The sequence below is a fragment of the Sorghum bicolor genome, chromosome 1, assembly GCF_000003195.3.
Source record: "Sorghum bicolor cultivar BTx623 chromosome 1, Sorghum_bicolor_NCBIv3, whole genome shotgun sequence".
Lineage (NCBI taxonomy): Eukaryota > Viridiplantae > Streptophyta > Magnoliopsida > Poales > Poaceae > Sorghum > Sorghum bicolor.
In genome coordinates this window covers 70,657,988-70,682,108 of record NC_012870.2, presented here as the reverse complement: position 1 = coordinate 70,682,108, position 24,121 = coordinate 70,657,988, and the positions used below count along the sequence as shown (strand labels likewise).

The 24,121-nt window shown below is 43.7% G+C and overlaps 3 protein-coding genes across 3 annotated transcripts; all 3 read right to left on the bottom strand.

The window, feature by feature from the left end:
• On the bottom strand, positions 3,491-8,728 carry LOC8054291. Its single transcript, XM_021457754.1, has one exon. It carries the CDS (start codon positions 5,178-5,180, stop codon positions 3,813-3,815), a length of 1,368 nt encoding a protein of 455 aa, XP_021313429.1. The 5' UTR covers positions 5,181-8,728; the 3' UTR covers positions 3,491-3,812.
• LOC8054290 (BTB/POZ domain-containing protein At3g09030) lies at positions 9,223-11,134 on the bottom strand. Its single transcript, XM_002465461.2, has one exon. It carries the CDS (start codon positions 11,061-11,063, stop codon positions 9,630-9,632), a length of 1,434 nt encoding a protein of 477 aa, XP_002465506.1. The 5' UTR covers positions 11,064-11,134; the 3' UTR covers positions 9,223-9,629.
• Positions 12,345-21,761, bottom strand: LOC8078807 (chromosome transmission fidelity protein 18 homolog). Its single transcript, XM_021450842.1, has 24 exons — positions 21,223-21,761; positions 20,813-21,136; positions 20,640-20,701; positions 19,596-19,733; positions 19,235-19,498; positions 19,024-19,110; positions 18,375-18,476; positions 18,237-18,302; positions 18,000-18,107; positions 17,855-17,916; positions 17,721-17,765; positions 17,542-17,615; positions 17,114-17,181; positions 16,960-17,028; positions 15,884-15,981; positions 15,721-15,802; positions 15,519-15,597; positions 15,357-15,444; positions 15,136-15,289; positions 14,606-14,797; positions 14,465-14,524; positions 13,686-13,951; positions 13,479-13,584; positions 12,345-12,524 (listed from the first exon to the last, which is right to left on the bottom strand). The coding sequence occupies exons 1-24, from the start codon at positions 21,407-21,409 to the stop codon at positions 12,468-12,470; spliced, it is 2,838 nt and encodes a 945-aa protein (XP_021306517.1). The 5' UTR covers positions 21,410-21,761; the 3' UTR covers positions 12,345-12,467.

The following is a 24,121-nucleotide window of genomic DNA, read 5'->3' as shown; positions in this document are numbered from 1 at the left end:
GGAGCAAAGTTTTCACCTTGGATAATAGTATAGGCGGAAGGGTTGGAGGGGACAATGACAACACCTCAAGGAGAGAAGTGATATCTATGGACTACGGGTGTCACAATCCTCGTGTCTACTATAATCTTGCCAAGTTTTTCGCCAAAAGGCACCAATACCCAATCAACACCACCATACTACATGAGTAGCATGCCCCAAGGGGCACCAAGCCAGCCTAATAGGTTAGACAACATCGGGTGAGGCTATATGTCAAATGACCACTTTGACAACTAGGACTGAAAGGATCTGATAGCTAGAGAGGGGAGTAAATAGCCTACGACTTTATTTGGTAGAGCTCCATCTAATTCTGATTCTCTATGGAACTTGATTATTTGAGATAAGTGATTCTTGTGACTGAAAGTGGTTCTCTTTGATTCTTTAGCATGAACTCTCAAAATCACGATGGATAATCACTTCATAGAATCAAGAGAAGTTATTTTTTTCAGCTTCTAGTCTCTTAGTTCGTTTTAGAGAATTCTCTTTTGAAGAATTGTTTGGTAGGGCTCCTGCGAGATTCAATAAAGAATCAGCTATGAGAGCTCTCCGAACAAAGCCTATTATCAAGTGACATGATCATGATTGAATGACACTTATGTCCACACCAAATAGTATTAAGTATAGTGCAATCACATGATACTCGTGTTGTCATCAAAGTATCTTGGTCGCTAACGTATACTTCCTCCATACCCGAAATTGTTTACATTTAGGATATGATTGTGTTTATAAAGGAGTGATTAATTAGGAGATATTTTTTCATGTCTATCCCTATTGAATAGAGTTACAACTGCTCTTTAGACAAGAAAGTTGTCCAACTCAAGTGCAGTATTTTTGCCGGTGTGGGCAGCCAATGCGGCAGCCCGAGCCTTTAATGCGATAGGTAGCGAGAGCAGTGTGGGTAGCCAATGCGGCAGGTTGCCAGCAACGATGTGGCAGTCAAGAGACGCGCAGCACCATGGGCAAACACATCAACTTCGTATCCATTGCGGCCACAACGTCATTTTTTTGCGAAAATTTGTACCTGTTGCGGTCACAACATCATTCTTTATGAAAATAAACTCTTAGCCCGGGACGTCAAGTATTTCAGGTACGAAGATGATCATTATAATAGATAATAAGGGCTTGTACTAAAAAATAAGCACCAAAACGAGTCTACTAAAATTCAAATAGTTTCAAGCTCACTGTAAGATAGAGCATGATGTTAGAAAAAAAGTCTAGAACTAGTTTCGTAATTTTCTGATGTAGAACAAATTTTCTATGGATTTTGTATGACTAAAACAGATTTGTAGTTGTAATATTTTTCCATGTAAAAGTATTCAGATATTTTTTTTGAAAAGTATTCTTATGATTTTTTTTTATTTTTTAAAAAAATATTTCTCTAGTCCGATTATCTTCCTGAATTTTTAACTTGGTTAGTTTTATATTTTTTGAACATGGCGTCATATCAGTAAAACCACCCTCAAAACTCCCAAGGTGCAGTTTTAAAATTTGAGGAGGATAAAGAAAAACTAATCTTGTAGTCCAGGAAGAAAAATCGGATGATTGCAATAGTTAAGAAAGATAAATTTGAATTTTTCTCTTTTTTGAGGAAAATTTGATTTTTTTTTTCTCGTCTGAACACTTTTGATACCAAGCCATTTGCGGCCCAATAAAATATGGAAGACTCCAGGGCAGTGGCTGGGCCGAAAAATAGGCCTGCATAGTGAGTATTAATCCTTTTTGCGGCATTGTGTAAAGAAACTCGCCCTAAAAAAATAATGTCTTTTGTCACTGAAACAAGAAAGCAAGATCTTGCTCTTAAAGTGTTTGTAGCTTACACTTTTTGCCTGATATAAATCCCATTCAGCACGGCTATGACTTTTACTACAGTGCATTGATGAGTCGAAGGTGACAACTGACAAAGCAAAAAAAAAGTAGTAGTTTTATTGACTTCTAGTTGTTTTTTTTTAAAAAAAAACTTACTAGTGCAAGGAGAAGTCGGCTAAAGCTCCACCAAACAATTTTTAAGCCGTTTTGGTTTCTATATACATATTTTTTTTATTATGTACCTAGATATATAATATATATGTAAGAGTTTAGCAATAGCTATGTATATCTAGAAAAAAAATAGAAGGATTTATAATTTGGAACGGAGGTTGTCACAGCCGGGAAAACAGGTAAAGGGACGAAAGAATTTGTAGTCGGGAAAAAACAGAGGCAAACACGAACACAGATCAACAGCAAATGAGAAGTCAGGAGGATAATTATGCAGAAACCATTAGACCATGTAACCGGGGACCAACACTACTACAAAAATTTTTTTGCGAGGCGTTTTGCAAAAAGCCTCGGAGGCGGACAAGATTTCCAACCGCCACGGTAAATGTCTCGAATTAACCGTGGCGGGCATTGTTTATTAACCGAGGCGGTTATCAGTAACCGCCTCGGTTAATCGATTTACTAAGGCGAGCAAATTAAAATACCCGCCTCGGTAAATATAGATTAACCGAGGCGGTCAATCTAACGCAACCGTTCCAGTAAATCATTTACCGAGGCGGTTCATTGTAATGCAACCGCCTCGGTAAATTAGGCCCAGCCCAATAGCCCACAATCGTTCCGATATATAAACAAATCAAAAACCCTACCTGCTCCTCTCCTCACTCCACTCAGCCGCCGCACACCCCTGTCCTCTCCCGGACTCTTCCCCTCCACTTGCAGCCCCCATGCGCGCCCCCTTCCCTCCCCGACTCTTCCCCTCCACTCGCAGCCTCCATGCGCGCCCCCTTCCCTCCCCGACATGCGAGCCCTCCAATCCTGGACGGCGACGCTCCTCCCCGCGTTTGGGATCTCCACGACGTGTGCCTCCTCCCCTCCCCTCTCCGACATGTGTATCCCTTCGTCGACGTGCGTGCCCCCTTCCCTCCCTTCCCTGCGCCTGGGATATCCACGACGGTGCCCCCCTCCTCCGGCATGAGAGGCCAGATCCGGCGAGGACAGCGCGGATTCACGGCGAGGACAGCGCGGATCCACCCCTCTCCTGGTCGTGCCCCACCTCCCCCTCCTCTACATCTGGCAGTGGCACCCAACCCCTCTCCCGGCGGCGCCCCACCTCCCCTCCTCTGCAGCAGGCAGCGCGCACGCAAGGTGCCCTTCTCCGCAACAGGCAGCGAGGTCGGCGGCGGCAGCGGCGGCACGCTGGTCGTGGGCGCAGCAGCAGCGGTGGATTGGGCTTAGCGGGCCCATCGATGGGCTCAGCGGGCTCGTCGACAGGCTTTTCATTTTTTTTTTATTTTTTCTAAATTATTTACCGTGGCGGGCAAACAAACGCCTCCATTAATACTTGATTAACCGTGACCTTCTGTTGGAGGCGTTTATCTTGCCCACCTCGGAAAATTGTTTTTGCCCGTCTCGGAAAAATATTTATGTAGTAGTGCAACAAAGAGTGACAGCTACAAAAACATGCCAGCCACAACACTACATAATAACTTAATAACATTATGGTTCTGGCGCGTCCCATTCGCATATGGTAGGCTCAACTTTGTATCATCACGATTCACAGCACTTGGCTACCCACCCTATCAAGCTTTCGATCGGATCCGGCATATATTAGACGACGGCATCGGCCACTGTTGATTGCATTGCACGATCCAACAGAAACTCCAGAGCGCCACGGTGCGTGCCCGGTGACCACAGCGGCGGCGCTGGCGCAGCCACCAAACGGTGGGGATGCAAGGAACAGTGGAAAGGCTATACACTAGTACTGCGTGCAGGCTGGCCCGCCTCGTGCTGGCTGACGACGACTAGCTGCTGCTGTAGAGGATGACGAAGCACGGGAGCACTGCTCTGGGGTTGTACACCAGCAGCTCGACGTCGTCGGCCCCGACAGCGCTGCTGACGCCGCCGCGCACGGGGACCATGGAGTCGTAGGCCACCTTGTCGTCCGCGGGGCCTCGGGCGACGCGGCCCGCCACGACGCGGCACACCAGCATGGCTCGGCGCACCTGGAGGAAGGCGAACTCGCGCTCCACGTCGCCCGGCAGGGACGCGTGCGCGGCCCACGCGGAGGCGTAGGTGGCGATGCCGTCCACGTCGGCCTGCTTGCCCGCGAAGCCGTGCCGCAGGGTGCTGCACACGCAGCAGTAGGGGCTCCCGCACACGCCGCCGCCGCCCAGGGAGCAGAGCATGGTGGAGCAGTGGAACCGCAGGCGCTCGTTGCCGTCCGCGATGCAGCGCTCCTCCACGACGGCGCCCTCGTCGCCGCAGCGCCGGGCGGCACGGGCGCGGACGAGGTCGCGGTACTCCTCGAAGCGGGCCAGCGCGCGCGGGTTGTGGTGGATCCTGAGGATGCGGCGCACCGCGGGGGCCTCGCCCGCGCCGGCGCCGGACGCCGCGGCGGGCTTCCACCCGGCGAGGAAGATCATGCGGATGATGTTGAGGCTGGAGTCCAGGTGGGTGAGCTCCGACAGGGAGTGCTTCATCGCCTGGTGGAGCTCCAGCAGGTGCGGCCTGCCCAGCACCTCGCCGCACACCTTGCAGGGGAACACGTCGCCGCGGGCGGCGAACGACCGCGACGACTGCCTGCTCGCCTGCAGCAGTTTCTGCGGCGAGGACGGGACGGGGGTGGCGCTGAGGGAGCGCACCGAGAGCGGCGACATGAAGGGCGACGACGCGCACGGTGACGACGGCGTGGACAGCACCACCGACGTCGAAGGCTGGTGCGGCAGAGACTGGGCCGCGAGCGGCGAAGACACGGTGGTGGTCACCGCCTCCTCTTCCTCCCTGCTGCCCGCGACGGTGCCGCCGTTCTTGGCCCCGGACCCGGAGGAGGAGGAGGAGAAGATGCGGTGGAGGTAGAACCGGAGGCTGGTGGCGAGAGACGACACGTGCCTGCGCGGGGCTCCTCCTCGGACGCTATCGCTGGTAACGGCAGAGGACGACGCTGCCGGAGAGAAGATCAACGGCGATATCTTCCTCCTCTTGCTGCTCCCACCTCCGCCGCCGCCTACCTTCCCATCGCCATCGCCGTCCGCTGCTTCGTCCTCCTCCCGCGCCCGCGCGGCAGGGCCGCCGGGGGAGAAGCAGCAGCTGGCGTGGCCAATGTGGAGGAACAGGAGGAAGAAGAGGGACAGGAATCCGCGCAGCAGCGAGCCACCACCACTGCCCGCCATCTCCGATCGATCTTTACCGGCAGCTTGCCTATTGCTATCACCTCAGTCGTCACGGACTCAACTGATCAGATCATGTCGGCGGCGCAGCGCAACGAGAAGTCGAGAAGCATAAAGGGAGCTAGGAATCCTCTGACAGGTGAGTGGAGGAAGCAAAGCTCAAGCCGGCCGGGAAGTGATCGAAGAACGGAGGTGGAACGGTGGAGGGGAGAAAAAGGCAGGGTGCTTAAAAGAGGAGAAGGGAACGTGACGACGCGGTGTGCTGTGTGCTGGTAGGGTACGGAAGCCGAGGGCAAAAGGCGATCCGGCCCTGCCGGCGGCGAGACAGCAACAGGGTGTCTATACGCAGTAGCACGCAGGAAGGGCAAAGCATGCAGCTACGGCTGCTGGTGTGGGCATGACAGCGCTAGGCTAATCTTGCGCCAAATGCGCCATGCATTGCACCGTCAGCTCGTTACACCGAGGACGCTGTACGTGTAGACTTGCATAGGCGGGGAATGATGCCCATGGATGTGGACAAGCTACCGATCGATCAATCGGGATCGGGACTGGTTCGAGGCCGGAGCCAGGTTGATGGCGCGCCTCATCTCGCCGGCCGGAGCCTGGATTGGAATGGAACGTACGTGTAAGCTTGGAGGGAGCCATCATCATTGTTGAGAGGCCTGACCTGCGCTCCGTCTGTCTCCGCTCTCCGGCCGCCTACCTCAACATCGATCTCCATGGCTCATCATGTCACGTCTCACTGACCCACGCTCCATTATTCACCGCATGCAGGTGCCGACTGATGTTAGATAAAAATGGCTGATCGCTCTGCCCAACGGCACTCGTCTCGTCGTCCGCGGGGAGCACGCATGCGGCTGCTGTCCCTGCCGCGCTGCCCCTGGCTGTGGCGGGTAACGGGCGGTGAGGCGAGACGAGAGGAGAGACAGCGGGCGAGACAAGATGCGACTGTCCACGCCGCACTCCCCAACAAGGCGTGAAACGTGCAGCGGCAGTCTGACCGCGCAGAGGCAGAGATCCCCGTGCTGGTAAGGTAGCGCTCGTCTGCAGCTGCCGCCACAGCAAAACGAGCTGTATTTTGGCGGAGAGCTGCGTGCGTCTCCACTCCAGGATTCGTATCACGCTGTGTGCCGAGTCCTATGGTACAGTAGTATGATGGAGGCTACTGTACGCAGCTAAACGGATGGGAGAACGAACGTCGTCAGCGCCGGTTCGTGATCATCTGCATCAGCGTACGTTGTACTCGAGTAGCATAGGGGATCCGAGAGACTCGCGAGCTACCTGTGTTACCGCATCTCAAATCTGAGTCGTACACTGCACAGAGGGGCGAATGATATGGTGGTGGCGTGCCCGGCGCGCACAAAGACAGACCGGGGTTATCAAGATTCGCTGTTATCACTTTGTCGTGCTGGCTTACGTACAGTTTATCTCTTATTCTTATCTGAACAAGATGTTCTGATGGTTTTCTATATGTTTTTTTAGCGAATGCCTTGTGGTACGGCTCCATGCATGACCTGAACCAAAAGAGCACTCGAGTGCCCATAGAGCGATAGGCCTCAATGCGATTGCCGGACCTCATCATGAAACAAGAAAAGTTGCGAGCCAACCGAGAAGTTCAGCGTCTTAGCAAAAACACTTGTGAACGGATCACCGTGTTGTTCTTAACTTCTTATATATATAGATTGCAAGCTAGGCATATGAACAACGCCACTTTGTCATCGTGGCATACGTACCATCTTATCTTTTCTATCATTCAAATGAGGTGTACGTATGGTTATTGTATGGTTTTGGGCTTGGCGAATGCTTTATGTCATGGCTTGCCATGTTGCCATGCACACAACACTCCATGGAGACACTAGAGTATCAGACAATGTGATTCCCAGACCTCATCATGAAACAGAAAATGAAGCTGCCAGACAAGTAGTAACTAGTAGGAGGAACTTATCGTCAGAATTCAGAAATCATTTAGTTCCAGTTCACGCCAATAGCATAATTTCAGTTTATAACAATAACAAAGACTCATACAGTATCCATCGTAAAGATCCCATCTAAAACATGATAATTCCAGGCGGGTCCATGCTTATGACGTGCTACAACACCAAAGCTATATCGTAGTATAATCATCAAGCAAACCTATTTGGACCTCTGTGGTTCTACTGTGTCAAGTAAAATCATCAGCACTATATGTCCAGTATCAAGATATTTTTGCAAGGAAATATGGAGCTGTATATACGGAAGTTAACCATCTGTCCAGCTACACTTCTGAGCTCAAAAGATTAAAGATTGTTTCCTAATGTGGCTATAAAATGGAAGGGTATCAGTGCCATCATGTATGACCATGCATCATACGTGAAATGAAGCATCATATGAACTTGTAAACTATGGTCAGTACAGAACACAATTTACTGCACATATATGAATTTCAGCAAGCTCAACGTAGACAAAAACAATCTATGGTTGGATTTGAACTTTCAAAGTACTACCCCAACAACAAAAGAAAAGGTCGCAGCTCATAAGTGAGGTCGAACAATGTATGCATAGGGAGACACCAATCACGATTTTTAGGCGACATATTCCTTTCTTGATGATTAGCAAGATACACCAAAATAAAAAAGCCTTAAGTTCTCTGATAATGAGATTGCCCAAGATGATGAAAAGGGAATAGTCAATAGTAACCAACCTGCTCGTGGTGAGTGGTGACTTCACTGAAGCACTTGCCACAGCGTCATCTTTCAAGGAATTGCAGCAGTTTCTTCAAAAGATATACTACAGCTAGAATGAAATGAATCTGATTTGCAAGAGATAAATCATTTGGCTAGGGTAATGTCTCTACCAGTCTCCCAAACACTTCCTATATGGTTATGCCCATGGGATTAGGATATTTCAATTTATTGTTTGGAATATGAAATGTCAAGTACCTAGATTATTATTTTACTCCTCTTCAGTCCTAACCAATAGCTTCTGAAGACAGGATAGCAAGAGGTCACTTTCATGCCAGAAAATAAATCATTCTAGTACATTTATCAAGATTAGAATAATAAGTTGATATCATACTCTCAGCTCAGGATTACTCCTTTTGTTTTAAGATTCATTGCATCATTGTTTTTTTAGAGTTCAATGTATCGTTGATCTTTTTTTTTTCCCTCAAACTTTGACCAAAAAATTCATTCAATTATTTGACCACTAAAACTGTCACCAAAATAACTTTGAGCATACCTTGTATGTCCTTTCACTCAAAAGTGTATAGATAAGACAAATAGTCAAACAAATTGAAAATATCGAAGTTGCCATATATTTAAAAACAGAGGGTATCCTTAGAAAAATACTACTAATAGCAAGTAACAACACAGCAGCATAGTAACTATATTGCTACATAAATTGCTAGCATTCACACTTTAAAAGACTATTTGTATCATTCCATTGCTGTGGAAAGATTTGTCAAACTTTGAGCAAAAGCACAGTAGCAAAATAAGGCCATGTTTAGTTTCCCACCCAAAAATTTTTCATCCATCCCATCGAATTTTTAGACACATGCATGAAACATTAAATGTAGATAAAAAAATAAACTAATTACACAGTTTAGTTGAGAATCGCAAGACGAATCTTTTAAGCCTAGTTACTCCATGATTAGCCTTAAGTGCTACAGTAACCCACATATGCTAATGACAGATTAATTATGCTTAATAAATTTGTCTTGTAGTTTCCTGACGAGTTATGTAATTTATTTTTTTATTAGTTTCTAAAAACCCCTCCCGACATCCTTCCGACACATTCGATGTGACACCCAAAAAATTTTCATCACCAATCTAAACAGGCCCTAAGTTTGTTTCATGAAGCATAGTGACAGTCTACCCAAATACTTCCTATATGGTTGTGCCCAAAGGATCAATACATTTACATTTATTGTTTGAATTCTGCAATATCAAGAAAGTGGATTATTATTTAACTATTTATTCTCATAAGTCCTAACCAATAATTTGTAAAGATAAGAACAGCAAGAGGCTACTTTCATGTCAGAAAATAAATCATTCTAATACATTTAACAAAATTACAAGACCAAGTTGGTATGGTGCTCTCAGTTCACGATTGCTCTGCAGTATAATTACAAAGATACATGATACCTAAACATATTGCAGTGAATCAAGAATGCTATAACTTCTTCACAAATGATATTGTAAAAGCTAAGACCTTCGTGCTAAGATATTAAGAAAAGAGTTTTACATCAAAGAAGATTATTTCTTTCTATACTCATGCATTTACCATGACATGCAAATGCAGAAGCAAGATATGTGATACATGATATATCTTGGGAGGCAAGACTACATAAAACACATATTTGTTGTGCCGAATTATGTAAGAAGCCATCAGCCAAGAACAAGAATGGCATCATGCACTTTCAATTCTCTTGGTAGACCTACTGAACGGTCATTCCATGTGCACAAGAGGAGAATGCTATGAGAGAGAAATAGAACCAGCAAGGCGGGAGGTCTCCCACACTTCCACACCTGGCGTCTCTTCTCTTGTCACAAACAAGCGGTCTCCACCTCCTCCAATCATCTGTATCATCCCGCGTTTAGCATCCTCTTCTGTGTCCACATAGCAACTCCTATAAAATCTTTCATCAATTCCTTCACTTTTGGGTCTTTCCTTTATTCCTGATTGCTCTGTCAATTCACCTGTGTTGTGGCGGTGCTCTTCCAATCGGGACCAAACCTCCAATCCATCCTTTCGGCTGACAAAAACTTGAGACCGGTGACAACACAGAACACTGCCATAGCCTCCTGCGCTCCCTCGTGGTCCTGATGACATATACACCCAAGGGTCACTACCAAGGCTTCTCAGGTCTGCCACTGCTAAATCTCCTGACTTTGAGCAAACCTTGTATATTGCCTGCTGCTTCACATCCACATCTGCATCTGCAAATGGATCCCCAAACCTACTGCTTCTTCCACCTCCCCCTGGCTCGCTCGTCTCCCACACCACATTCCCAGACCGAATATCCCATAGCCTCATGTAGCCAGAGTAGCCAAATGTCCCGGAACTGACGAATGAGGCAAACACCAGCCCAAGTGCCGGCAGGTGCACCACTCGACCTGGTGCCGATGACTTAGCCGCACTACCACTTTGCCGGCCAATCTCCTGTGTGGGCTTCAGAGTTACAGGGTCAACCGCCAGGATGCAGTTTTCCCGGTGAGGGCACTCAAACGTCGCCAAGATGGGTGAATTCTTGTCAGCGGCATCAGCAGGAGGACGGGCCGCAACGGCGACGACCTTCGCCTTGCTGACACGAGTGTCAGTGGGATCCAACCACTGAACAGAGGCGACATGTTCGCCATCGAGAAAGTCGTACACGTGAAGCCCAGGAGCGGAGTCGGACCCAAGGACGGCGAGTCTGGGGGGCAGCTGCCGGAGGGAGGTGATGCGGTGGAGGTGGGTCCGGAAGGTGGTGTGGTGATCCAGCGCTGGGGAGTAATAGCTGACCAGCCCGGCGCCGTGGGCGAGGCATAGTGACCCGTCGTGGTGCGGCGCGAGGGCGGTGGGGAAGGGCTCGGAGGCGGGGCAGAGAGTGGAGGCGAGGGAGGCTGAGAAGCCGCGGAGCGGCGGCGGAGATAGCGCAGCGAGGAGCTGGGCGTGGAGGCCGTAGAAGCTGGCCTCGTCGAGGAGGACGCGCGCGGGGAAGTCGGGCGCTGCGGAGGACGGGGAGCGGATGGCAGCGAGGACGGCGGATAGGAGGGCTGGGTCGCGGTCCACGAAGGTTGGGGTGGGGGAAGGGGAACCGAGAGAGAGGGAGAGGGAAAGGGAGCTTGCCTCCAGCGAGAAGAGCTTGCCCCCCACGTTGAGCTGCTTCATCGTGCCGCTCCGGCCGCCGCCGCCGACGGTTCCCATCGCTGCTATAGCTGCTGTTCGGCTGTCCGACGAGGCGACGACTTTTCTTCAGACTTCAACAAGTTCACAAGCGTATGAATCAGACGCAGCATTGGGCCTGCTGGAAGGCTAGGCGGCCCAATCCCCGTAGGCCCCAGGATGGGGCAACAGTACAAACGAACAAATTGAGCCATATTCCAAATTCTCTTCACCTCAAAAAGAAAAAAAATCCAAATTCTCTATCTATATAGAAAGAGCCATTTGTCCCCTCAAAAAAAAAAGAGAGAGCCATTTTCAGATAATAATGAGACACTATTCTCAAAAAAAATCTCAAAAGAAAAAGATAATAATGAGACTGTCGTACTTCATGGGTACCTCAAAACAACAATATTATGTTTTCAAAAGGAACATAATTTTTTTTCTTGTTGAGCGCGGGACATCTACGGTGTTGGTTTCCTAGTCCATTTTCTCGTGAGCCATCTTCCGTTACACACCTAGGTGGGCAGGTAACAGTGGTTACACCTCCAAATTTCTGAACATGTTTGAAACACATGGAGCAATGTTTTGCACCGCTAGAATCTTTTTCCTTAAGCTGCAATATTACGGATTTGAAAATGAAGTATTAATAACTGCCAAAAAGGCCAAGAGGTGGAAGGGAAGTGAAAGAGATGAATGAGAAACGTTCTTGATGTGGAATAACAATCGATAAAAAAATAGATGGATGGGTGGCACATTGTTAGGGTAGATAGCACCTAGAGATGGCAATGGGTAGATAGCACCTAGAGATGGCACATTGTCCAATCATAAACTAATTAAGATTAAAAAATTCGTCTGGTAAATTACAGACAAACTATATAATTAGTTATTATTTTTATCTATATTTAATGTTCCATGCATGCACCTTAAGATTCAATGTGATGAAAAATTTGAATTTTTTTTCAAATTTTTTTGAGAACTAAACAAGGCCTTGTTTGCCGACTTGCCGTCGAATGTTATCGAGCACTCCTTTCCTTCCACAATTCTCAGAAAACTAGCATGATGGTGAATTTAAATCCTTTGGGTGGTGCGGACCTACGTCCACCATTCCTCAACTATGGAGAAATAATCCCAATCCCAAGAGATTTTGCTTGACAGTTGTTTCAATACTTAAGAGTAGATGCTGTCGCAATACGAGAAGAGTATCGGCAATATACCATGTGTGGATTGCCGTTTGGTCATGTGTTTGGTAAGGACCTAGTTGAACCATCCTCGGATAATGAGTCTAGAGGCATACTCGTCATAAAAAAAGGGATGTGACATTACTAGCTATTGGAATTTCAATTTTGATATCAATGGTTCATTCTATCTTGCAATATCCATGATACAATCAATATACAACAAAGGATAATTCACATAACTTTACAGAACAAGTACATGTACCCGGGCCTAACTGAGCAGAAGATCCCGAACTCTCACTGGTCTTTTCACAGCATTTGTGAAACCCTGCACATTGCATAGTCACCTTCATGAGATAATGGCAAAAGAAATGAGGACAAATGTAGCCGAGTCTTGGAAAATCCTAGTCGAAAGATAGTGCAACTAAAGGACACTGTAATACACAAAGATATCTCGGCAACAAAAAAAATTAATTGGCGATTCGCTTTGATCAAATCCCCCCCCCCCCTCCCTCTCCAAAATAAAACAAAAAAATTGATCAAGCATCAAATGATTGAATCACTGATTAGACATAATGACATTAATTAGCAAGACAATTGTACACAATGGAGTTAGCGTAGCATTTAGCTGCATTCTGCTCAGGTTTTTTAATACTTCTTCTGTTCCTTCAACTTCTAGAGTTGTCTAAGTAAAACTTTTAAAATTTTGACCGAAATTCTAGGAAAAAAACACTAAAATTTATAGTACCAAATTAATATTAAATTTATCATAGAATATATTTTCATAAGATACTCATTTTATGTCAGAGATATTGATGCTCTTTTTTATAAAGTTGGTCAAAGTTAAAAAAATTTGACTGACACAAATTCTAGAAGTTAAAGCTTTTAGGACAGAGGAAGAGAGTACAATGATATACTCCTACACAGCTATCCTGCATGTTCGAGCAATAAAAACATTCTGACAGCTATACTTGGGAGCGTGCAAATAAAAAAACATCTAATATATCACTGGATGTGGCCCTAGGTTTCACCTATCCTCATTGAAGAAATTCTCCTTCCAAAAGAATAAGCAAAACAACTTCTAAAAAAGGGTTATTCCCAATCCCATGACAACTTCAACCTGGGAATCCATATTTCAGCATGCTGGACCTAGGACCACATCCAGCAAAGTTAATTATGAGGAACAATGAATTCATGAGACATAGGATTATTGTGCATGTGTTTATTATATGGAAGCAGGTCACAGGAGGTAATTTGGCATAGCAATGGATAGAAAGAACACCTCATTATATTTGAAGATCAGAGGGCGTGAATCCCTCTGAAGTGTTGCTCCATGCAGCCCCACATCACTATGAGTTTTTGCATCTACTGGTCTTTCCTTCCGAAACCTGTTTTTGTCAAAGAAATAGGTAAACTTCACCACAATCATAATTGCAGGTAAAATGGCAAGTTGACATCCACTAATAATAATTTAGTATTGCTACATTACCTGTCAAAGAAATTTGTTGGGCGACTGGAGTGCTTTTTGGCAGGTACAGAATCTTTACCATTCACATTAGAGGCTGAGTTTGATTGCATTTCAAGGGTAGATGAACTGCAATTGGAATTATCCTTGGAAGAATGTAAAGCTGGAGGGATGGGATTAGCTACTGTTTTCTTCCTTATAGCTGATGAAGCTTCGCTCTTCATATCTCCATCATTAGATTGGTTCAACAATTTGCCAGCACTATCTTTAATGATCTTTTGCTTCTCTACCTGTATCAAGGATAGTATGTTCACAAGGATGAGGGAAAAAATCACTTTGTTCTACACTGAATTTCTCATGTGATCAAGAGGCCCTGTTTGTTTTGGTTTATTCAGATTTCTCATGTAAAATAAATAAAGCCAAACCAAAAGGTGAGCAAGCACCAGATTTGGCATAAGGAATATCAACATAATATTTCAAGAGCACATATTGAGCTACTGAATAATTCAGAACCTCCGTTAGTACAGCAAGAGAAACTATTCAAGGGGCAGCTGGGTCATATAGTCACAATCACAATCAATGAACAAAATTTTCTTAATTGGTAATGCAAGGTGCTATTCTCAGCTACTTTTAGAGGTCCAACGTGACTTGCTGACATATTATAGACAATGCATGGTCACCTCAAATAAACAAGAGGGTATGCATTTAGTTTTCAGTGTTAAATTAAGAAGTTATGCTAGGTATTAAGAGCTAGCAAGACGCAAAACAACTTTGCATCCTTAAAATTCAGAAGGGCCACTAACCTCATGCACCAAAACCTGTTTCATGGCTAAAGACAGACCAATGTGCTCTGATTGATAGCCCTGATATCAACTGCTATGTTAGGTACTATAACAAGAGTGCATAAGTTAAACTGATAATGAAGACTGAAATATTAGATAGACCTTGAAATTTATGACATCATTGATTGGAGGATAAAGAGAGAATGATGAAACTTCATGGGGTACTACAGATATGTTTGCCTTTCCTTGAGGGGCAAACTTTGTGTTTCTGTATGTAACTGAATAGGAGACCATAGTATCAACTAGCTGTGCAAGTTCATCCTTTTCTCTTTCTGACAGCAAATTCAGTGCTACCTGAAAATATCATGCATTGTTAGAAACCTTGTAAAGTCATGAAAATATAGGCCTATACTGAAACACGTCATCTGGAACTCATCGTTAGAAACCTATTTCTTAGTTGCTATGTTATTTCAGAAATAATAATTAAGCATGAATTTCATACTTCCGTGTTTCACTTATGTCCATATTGAACTAGTTCAAAGTATTAGAAACATATATTATCATACAATACTAACCTTCACTTGTTCATCATCTTGAAGGCAGGTGAGTTTTGAGCAAATATAAATATACCAACAGAGTAATTTCATTATCAAAGTTTGGTAAGATTACTAGATTAGTGAATGACAACTTACAGGTCTCAAACTCAGTGGAGAGAGAATATGTAAAAAGGGAGAAGCAATGTCTTCAACGAATGATTCTACTGAGAGGTGCCTTGAAACAAATGGTGACATTTGATTTTGCCAGGTCTTCAACATGTCTTTCTTTTCTAAAAGCAATGCTCGAGACCTGAAAAAAATATCTACATTAATCCCACTAATGGGAAGCAAAAAATATATTTATGTGAAAAAGTTACCTCTGCAAAGCTTTTGGCCATTCAATATTTGGCTTCTCAACTTGAGCAACCATGCGGCTTATAGTGATAGCAATTGGAGGTTGATATGCTGAAATAAATGGTTTAACTTTGTTAGTCAAATCTCAATACAAAAAAGAAAATATACAGCCAGTCTGATTCTACCATGAAGTGGCATCTGCTGAGTCCGGTAAACATATTGGGTCAAGGAATCTGAAAATCCAAGTATATCGAGACATTTTACCTGCATGGTAGTTTGGGCTATGGTAAGTATGAAAATGAATTATAGAAGGAAGAACATCAAGAGTTGTGCAAACCAAACACCTAACATAATTAACCAAGAATAGCGTTTCGCACAGGTACTCACAGTCTTTTGCAACATCGGGTCATGATACGATAGTTTCAAGAAATTTTCATGGATCCCATCCATAGTAACTTCATAATCACCACTGCAAATTGAATATTTAACGTGAATAAGTGATGCCAGTTCAAAGAAACAATGTAAGAAATCTGACAAAAGAGAATTTTACCGGTTAGATATGAGTGTGAAGAGAGAGTTTATATCCTTGTCTTCATTGAAAAGGCTTTCAGATTTTCCAGACCGCTTGAGTCTTCTCTTTTGCAAAACCTGAGGAACAATGAAACTTAATAAGACGATTTTGGGTGAAAATTTGCTAGCGTGGGTCCCAATACTTGATTCAAATATAAGAACAGGGGTAATCAGAAGACATGTCTGTTCGATGAAAATATTAAAGCATGTGGCTTTCTAGAAGCAAAAGGATGTAGAACAAGGCCTCTTTATGTAAGAACATGGCTTTTCTTAGTTCAGAGAAAGCTTCTACAATGTTACATCACATTGTTTCTGGTAGTGAATATCATTAGCAGTGCAGACTTGTGGGGTCTATGGGAACTAAGAAATGCTTATATGTTTTAGAATCCTTCTCCTTCTTGGAACAGTTTGGAGAAGCTGCTCGAAAGAATAACTGGTAAGGCACAAGGTTGGATGATTCTGTGTCCAGTGAAAGAAAAACAAGTTCTGCAAAAGACTATTGCTGCACTAAGGTCGCTGGCGGCAGACCTGATCAGACTGTCAGGCTAATCTTGGAGGATGACCTCAGGAATCTGACACTCAAGACAATATTGCTATAGATGAACTGTGTCTCTGGTGTTTGGGAGAAAAGGCAGGGGCCAACGAAGTGCGGCAAGTTTCCTAGCGCTGTTGCTTTGGTGTAGTGGAGAGTGCAACCTATGTGGCCCTGGGGATACTTCTCGGTTGATGTTATTTTAAAATTATAGTGGTTGTTTGGTTGGTGTGAGAACTGCTTGGCAGCATCCCCAACGTAACAGACATGCGTCTTGGCTTTGCTAAGACTGGGGAGTAAAGCCCTAAAGTTCTAAAAAAAGGAGAGAAGGGTAAGGTTATGTTTATCTGCAGTCACTATAGCATTGGTCCAAAAGGTGGCTTTGGTTATGATAGGTGCAGTAGTACTCATGTTCAGAATCGATGTCGAAACTTCAGGAATACGCCAATTGCTTGAACAAATGATTGTATACACAGAAAATAAAAGAGAATTGCAGAAGAGGATACAGGGAAAAAACATCAAACCTGCTTCCAAACGTCGCGGATGCTTTTTGACTTATCCTTCTGTCCAATTACTTGTGAATCAAACGCTGTCTGCTCCATAACACGTATCATTAGGTAAAGAATATCATATATATCGATAGTATCATCATATGGATAACTAAACCAGTTCACTTACAATGTTTAGTGCCACTCTTTTCTTGTTCAAAAACTGAAGTGTGTTTAGGCATGAACGGATGTCACATTCTGCAGGGATATATTTCTCATCAGTCCAATGTCTATGAAAATAACCATTCATCCCAGTGGGCAAAGATAGTCCATGCAAATAGTAGAATTTCTATTCATCCACTGGAAGTATTAGAATTCACGATACAAGCAAAGGAAAAAGGAAATGGAAGGAAAACCTCATAGTCAGGTCAAAGATTGCAATACAAATTATTAAGATAGTAGATTTCTATTAATCAGGCTGAACAGCTGTATGTTAGTGTTTTTATGTTAATGAATTGTGAATCCTATTAATTCATTGTACAACAAGAGTTCAAAATATTTGTCAGCTTTCTTTCAAAGTAAAAATGTGTCCTTTGCATGAAGCTAAAGAAACTGTACCAGTGTACTCCGCTAATGCAGAAAGCGCGATCGAACTTGTCTTGAAACCTTCGTTTTTGCATATATACTTGAGCCTGAGAAGTGAAGTATTAAAAGATGGGCTGTGATAAAAGTATGTTTGTGGCTACAACCAATTTTGTCATGAGATGAAGCTAAAGGAATAAGTGCATTAACATCACCTGTTCACCACGCGGCTAATTGTCGGCTGCACAAACACATGAACCCTGTGAATTTAAACCAGTCCTCATAAGCAAACATTTAATGGTTTACAACTGTACCAAACATAATGAGCACAGAGAAGGGAATATATTACTTGACTACTTGGCGCAGTTGTCTCAGGGCTGGAGCATAAAGGTCATTGCATATACAAATTACCTTTGAAAATTGTATAATTAGTGCTTATTATATCTAATAGACTTTAAAGACCAAAAAAAATGGTGGCAAAGAGTGTAGCTTACAGGCCTCAGTAGTTTTGCTGTTCTATGACTTCTCCTAGATGCCTTTCGGCCTTGAGTTTCCTCACCATTAGTGCTCCTGTCAGAATTATTACTCTTTTCAGCATTGATCTGCGAGAGAAGAACAAACCATGTAATGCAAAACTTGTTTGGTAAGGTGAAAAAAATACAAGCAAGCCGAAAATAATAAGTAAAGTAAAGCTGAGCAAAGTACTAAATAAGATGTCAGGTGAGGATTACCATCTTCAAGATGACCTCCACTGCACCTTTTCCATCACCAAGTGCTCCATCAATTTCATCAATTACCTAAACAGGACAGAATACTCAAGAGAACATAAAAGGAGCTATTCGACAAAGTAGAAGCTGTATTAAACGTACCAGACACTTGGGCTTCGAATCTGACATGATCGAGTTCATCTGAACTACATCGAGAATTTTTGTTTCAATGGATGAAGCAGAACGGTCATCACTGGCATTAATCTGCATTTAATACTGAATGTAAGCAACATACGGAACTTTAATTGGAAACATGAATTGAGTAGGTTAGCTAAATTAGAAGTGTCCATGATAAATTGTGTGGATATACTCTAATAATACCAAGGCAGACCAGTATTCAGTAGGAGACTATATTGGATGGATTACCAACCACAATTTATCTTCCCCTTATCAAAAAAGACCACAATTTATCTTCCTGGGGAGCATTAGAGCTCAACAGGCCAACTAGTCAAATCAACCACTCAAGCATTTTTTAACTAGAAGCAGTGTTTAAGTTTTGGAGCAAACGTTAATAGAAGGAAAATCAATTTGGTCTCAGCTTTCAATGTAACATAATAGCATTGACACAAATATATTATGCAAAACGTAGCCATGACTTCAGTGTAACAAAACTGAAGCAGGGGGATTTGGTAGCATAGCAGCAGATATATATGGCACTAATCATGTAGCACATAAGTCTTTAATAGTCATGCATCATCATGTTAAACAACCAACGCACTGCTAGCATTGTATGACCATCCATAACACAGACCTCCACAACATGGTAGCCACAATGTCTGGCTGCAACATGAGCAAGTGTGGTTTTCCCAAGCCCAGGTGGACCACATAGTAGCAACACCTGCAACATCAGGAGGGTATTCAATTGCAGTAGTGAACCAGTGTGACAGACCAGCAAATATTTGTAGACAGCTTTTGGTCACAAACTTGAACATACAACACAGCAGTGCTGACTGCTGACCCACCTTTTGTTCCGGTGTATTATCAACTGATGACTTTTTGCTGAAGGAGCCACCCAAACCTTCTGGATTGCTGCTTTGTGCATTCAGGGGTGTGTCATCTTGACTTGCAACAGGACCCCCCTTACTCTTGGAAAAGAAATTTCTGTTACTTGCATTCTTGTGGATGGTTGAAGAGTGTCGACGTAAGGCAGATAAGACATCATCACCCGTTGCCCGAATATGGGACCCAAAAACACTGGAGTCCCATTGTTTTAGCCATAGAAGTACCTGAGCAAGGCACAGACACATATGTCAAGTGAAATGTTAGGCAAAAGATGGAAACCTTGACTTTGAAGTAGCAAGGTGCAATTTGGAATAGCTTTACCTCTCGGTTTGTGTGCTCATCACTTAATAGCTCTGTGAAAGAATTTGGTGCATACTTTTCCACCCAAAGTTTTTCTGTGACTAGTGGAGTCACTGAACAAGCCACGTGGTCTATTGAGTCTGTACTTTCCTGCAATGCCTTCATAAACATAATGAAAAGTATGTTAGTCAAGTACTTCAATTGGCTTATAATTTAATCATCACGCCATATAAGATATATAACCAATCATAAAAAATTATTAGTCAAGCCCTTCCTTAACCTAGTAGTCAATACATGTTGTAGACATGGTTAGGTCATAGTGTACACTAGGAAGACCCTATGAACAATCCAATGCTCAGAATGAACATTGTCTTCTAAACCACTCAACAATTGACTTATTACTTAACTTATGGAATGTTTGTGGAAAATTTTCGTAGCGAAATCCACAAGGAATAAGAGCACACACACACCCATTTTGGGCAAAATGTTAAAATTTTCACAAAAAGCTCAAGTAGCAAGAGTAACCATCTTTTCTAGTACTACTAAACAATATCCATTAAATTCCCAGTGTTTCCCAATAAGGATCATTTGATTCTTAGAGTTCAGTTTAGATTGTACTCCCTCCATACCTGAATTAGTTGTCGTTGTGGGAGGGAGTCACGTTTTCATAAAGAGTGTCGCTGAGGGTGAGAGATAGAGCATTTGGACGCGACTGCCCCTGGAGACGCTTCGGCTGCTGCCCGCATTAATCGCATGAGCAGCAACGCAGCGAGCGCCATGCAGCACAAAAATGCCTTACAGCAATAAAAAAGAGCACTTGTGGGGACTTGAACCACTGACCAGCAGCCTCAGGCCAAGAGAACTAGCCACTCGAGCTACACAAGGTCATTGTAAAAATAACACCCGCAGTGGTATTTAATAAGGGCAAAGAAGAGAAAATACCCTCTAATTAATTACTCCTTGGTTACCACAATTCTGTCCTAAACGTCAACTAATTCAGGTACGGAGGGAGTACTACTGCTCCTAAACTGGGAACATGCCTAACGTGTGCATCTACATATGTACCTTAGCTAAAGCCTCCTGCTCAGCACGCCTTGTTAGTGAGTGAAAGGATTCTGAGAGCAGGCCTGCAGAAACACATACAACGTGAACAAACAAACCAAATGCATCCTCAATCTTAGAGAGAAATAAGTACTGTAAGAGCGAGCAATAAATCACTTAGTAAGACAGTAACTAACCCTTGTGGTTGCTGTTTGGGTTGGAGAAGTGAGCCCCTTGCCTAGTTCCGCTAATTCCTCGACCGACCAAACCCTCCATAGCAAGCTTGGCATAAACCCTCTCCCCGTTGGGAGCAGTGACGGGCACAGAGTCTCCATGGATCTCCGACGCGAACCGCGAGATTGTCTTCTCGGCGACAACTATTTCAGGGGCGGGCGGCGGTGAGTAGCGAAGCCAATCCTCGTCCTCCTGCTCAACGTTTCTCCGCTTGCTCCTCTCCTCTTCCTCATCTTGCTCCGACGGTGGCGGAGGCGGAGGCCGCTTCAAACCGCCCGACGCTTCATCTTCGCACGCATTTGACCAATTTCGTAAGCAATATAAACAATCGAGGACTAGGTTCTCATATACAAAGAAGGGGTGCATTGCATACTTGCTCGTGGCGCGGCGGACTCCTGCGGCTGCGGGGAATCGCACGGTTGGTCGGAATCGCCGGGGGGCGGGACGAAGCCCTCGTCGGGGTCGACTAAGTAGGCATCCTCCTCTTCCTCAGGGACTAGGCCGTGGCTCTCCATCCACTCGAGCTCGTCCGGATCTGGCATATCCATGTCCATCTCCATCGCCGACTCGCCGGCGCACCGGTAGCCTGGCGGCGGCGGAGATGCGAAGGAGTCGATGGCGGGAAGTGGCGGAAATGGAGGGGGCGTTGCCGCCTTCTCGCTAATCTGTTTTTATGGCGGGCCACGCCGTATGGATCAGCCCAACATGAACTTTTAAGCCCATGTTACAAACTATATCTTGTTCATTATTAGTATTTTTTTCTATTAAAAAACAATCTAATAAGATTGCTCGCTACATTTCAAACTAAATGCACGTCTCGCTTCTCCGGATGACTGTTTATAAATAGAAAATAGAATCAACATTTGTATCTTTAAATAACTTTATTATGAAAATATATTACATGATTAATCCAATGATATCTACTTTTTAGAGGGACTCACTGCCTACGTCAATAGGCAAGTCTGCAACGGTATGATGATTTTAAGGATCAACTAGTTTCTGCAGCTAAGCATCTGGAGACGTCAGCTTTAGATTTTTTCGGTTCCAACGGATGGCTCTCGCAGAGACATGTTGGTTTCGTTTAGAAAAAAGAACTTTTTTCCCCAGTAGTCGTGTGTGTGGTTGTACGTTGTTATAGCAAACTTTGCCTTTTTGCTAGACGTTGTAATAATTGGTCTGATTCTATCCTTGGATAGATGAAGCCAGATTTTATATCCTTTATCTAACAAAATATACTCCCTCCATCCCAAATTATAAAATGTTTGACTTTTTTTTGTCTCTGACCACTTTGTCTTAATAAAAAAATATACAAACATAGTCAAATTTTAAGTTACTTTTAAGGAACTTTTATTAATAAACTAAGCCACGACAAAAAAATATATTATATAGAAATTTTTGAATAAGACGAGTGGTCAAACTTGATGTTAAAAATCAAATGTTTTATAATTTAGGATAGATTAAGCATTATTTATCACGAATACTAATACTTTTTTATATATTTGAACAAATTTTTAAAAATGGCTCATCGGGATGCAAGATGTAAGTTTACTTTGCGACGAGGAAGTAACGTCTAGTTATTTTAAGTAAGTCAAAGTTATTTAACATTTGTTATCATAACAGTATGTGTATATGAGAGTATTTGGGTGTCGGCCATGGTTTGCCACAACATAAATGTGGCAACGCGATAGAGCTCGGGTTTTTGTTTGGTTAAATCCTTAGGTAACCACAAAAAGAACAGTCTTATTTCTTTCCATAGTGTTAGACTCATTTCTTTTCATAGACGGTGTTGTTACTTTTTAGCGGCACATTTTTTTAGCAGAACATATACATCTTCATTAATGAGAAGATGTGAAGGAATTACAAGCACCATAAGGTGGACTCAAAAGCCACATATACTGACCTAAGTCATCGTAGATAGCACTACGGGTAATATTATGAGAATCAACATTGCAGTCCCTCTTCTCATGCACGAACTCAACGCTAACGAAGGAATAACTATATAGCCCCTATACAAGTAAGATGCTCATACATATGTATGTACACTCAATCAACTCTATAAAATATAGATGTGCACTACGTTTTATCAAACTTTATGAGACTAGTCAATAAATCTTAAAACTAATCATCTTAAGATTGACAATGTTGTCATAGCCCATATACATTTCAAATTCTCCTTGTAAAGACATGAACAAATTAACCTTTCTAACCATGTATATTAATTAGCCAAAGATTCGAATAAGTTCAGAACTATAACTCCAATGGATCTGCTCCCTATTAGAAAACAAGAACAACAAAACTTTGCAATCTAGGTGGACATGCAAAAAATATTGTGCACTAATTTGTTATAAGAGAAAAATATCACTGAACAATAAAACAGATTCGATTGATAACTTCAAACAATAGAACGGCAACCTTTGAAAAGTTCAGATCTGCAGCTTATGCTGCATCTAGGGGGGAAGGAATACTCAAGTGCGCTGAGCGGTTGAGTATGGCTGTCACTTGCACCTGCAGATGGAGCCACATATACTGACATATACTGTGATGGTGTCGGACTGTCTGCCTATTAGTTATTCTCCCTGCTGAATCATACCCGTTAAGCCCTGTCTTTTTTTTAATTTATCAATTATTGATTACGTATGCTATCTCTCGTGTATACTCTGTTTGCTGCTCAATTCAGTCAGGATCCAAAGTTGAAGCTGCAAGTGGTGTAGCAGCGCAGCGTCATAGACGTCACTCGCTTACTTGACCCGCTAGCGGAATTTTGCAGATCACCTGGTAGTATACCTCTGGCTTGCAATCTAATTTTTAATAACAAAACATCGGGAATTATACTTGGGGATGGATGATAGTGGTCGTTGGCAGGCACCTGACACACAGCCTGTCCAGGCCCCAGATGTTCATGTTTATTTAGGGGAATGAACCTGAGGACTTTTCAAGGGAAAAAGGAAGAAGCATGTGAATCAGACATATTATTATCGTCAAAGGAAACGCGGACGAGATATATGTTGACGATGGGCATAGTTTTAAACCAGTATAAATTCGCCAAAAGAGTCACGAAACGGCATCTGCCGAAGCTGAATTCCAACTCGGGTATCCAACTGCCGTCGCTAAAGCTAGATTTAACTCTGCATCGCATCACGGAATGAAAAAGAATTGCTTCTACGTCAATCGACGCGACGTGGGGGAGACGAATACCATCCATGGATCCATCCACAGACCACAGCCGGAGTCGAGCGAGAGAGGACGCGGCTAAGTAATCCTTGCAAGTCTTG

What these genes read in the sequence shown, in the direction of transcription:
- LOC8054291 (XM_021457754.1), bottom strand. Translation starts at nt 5,180, where the DNA reads ATGGCGGGCAGTGGTGGTGGCTCGCTGCTGCGCGGATTCCTGTCCCTC.
- LOC8054290 (XM_002465461.2), bottom strand. Translation starts at nt 11,063, where the DNA reads ATGGGAACCGTCGGCGGCGGCGGCCGGAGCGGCACGATGAAGCAGCTC.
- LOC8078807 (XM_021450842.1), bottom strand. Translation starts at nt 21,409, where the DNA reads ATGGAGATGGACATGGATATGCCAGATCCGGACGAGCTCGAGTGGATG. An exon ending in GTCCGCCGCGCCACGAGCAA is followed by an intron (nt 21,137 to 21,222) that starts GTATGCAATGCA and finishes ATGCGTGCGAAG; the next exon opens with ATGAAGCGTCGGGCGGTTTG. An exon ending in CCCAAACAGCAACCACAAGG is followed by an intron (nt 20,702 to 20,812) that starts GTTAGTTACTGT and finishes GTGTTTCTGCAG; the next exon opens with GCCTGCTCTCAGAATCCTTT.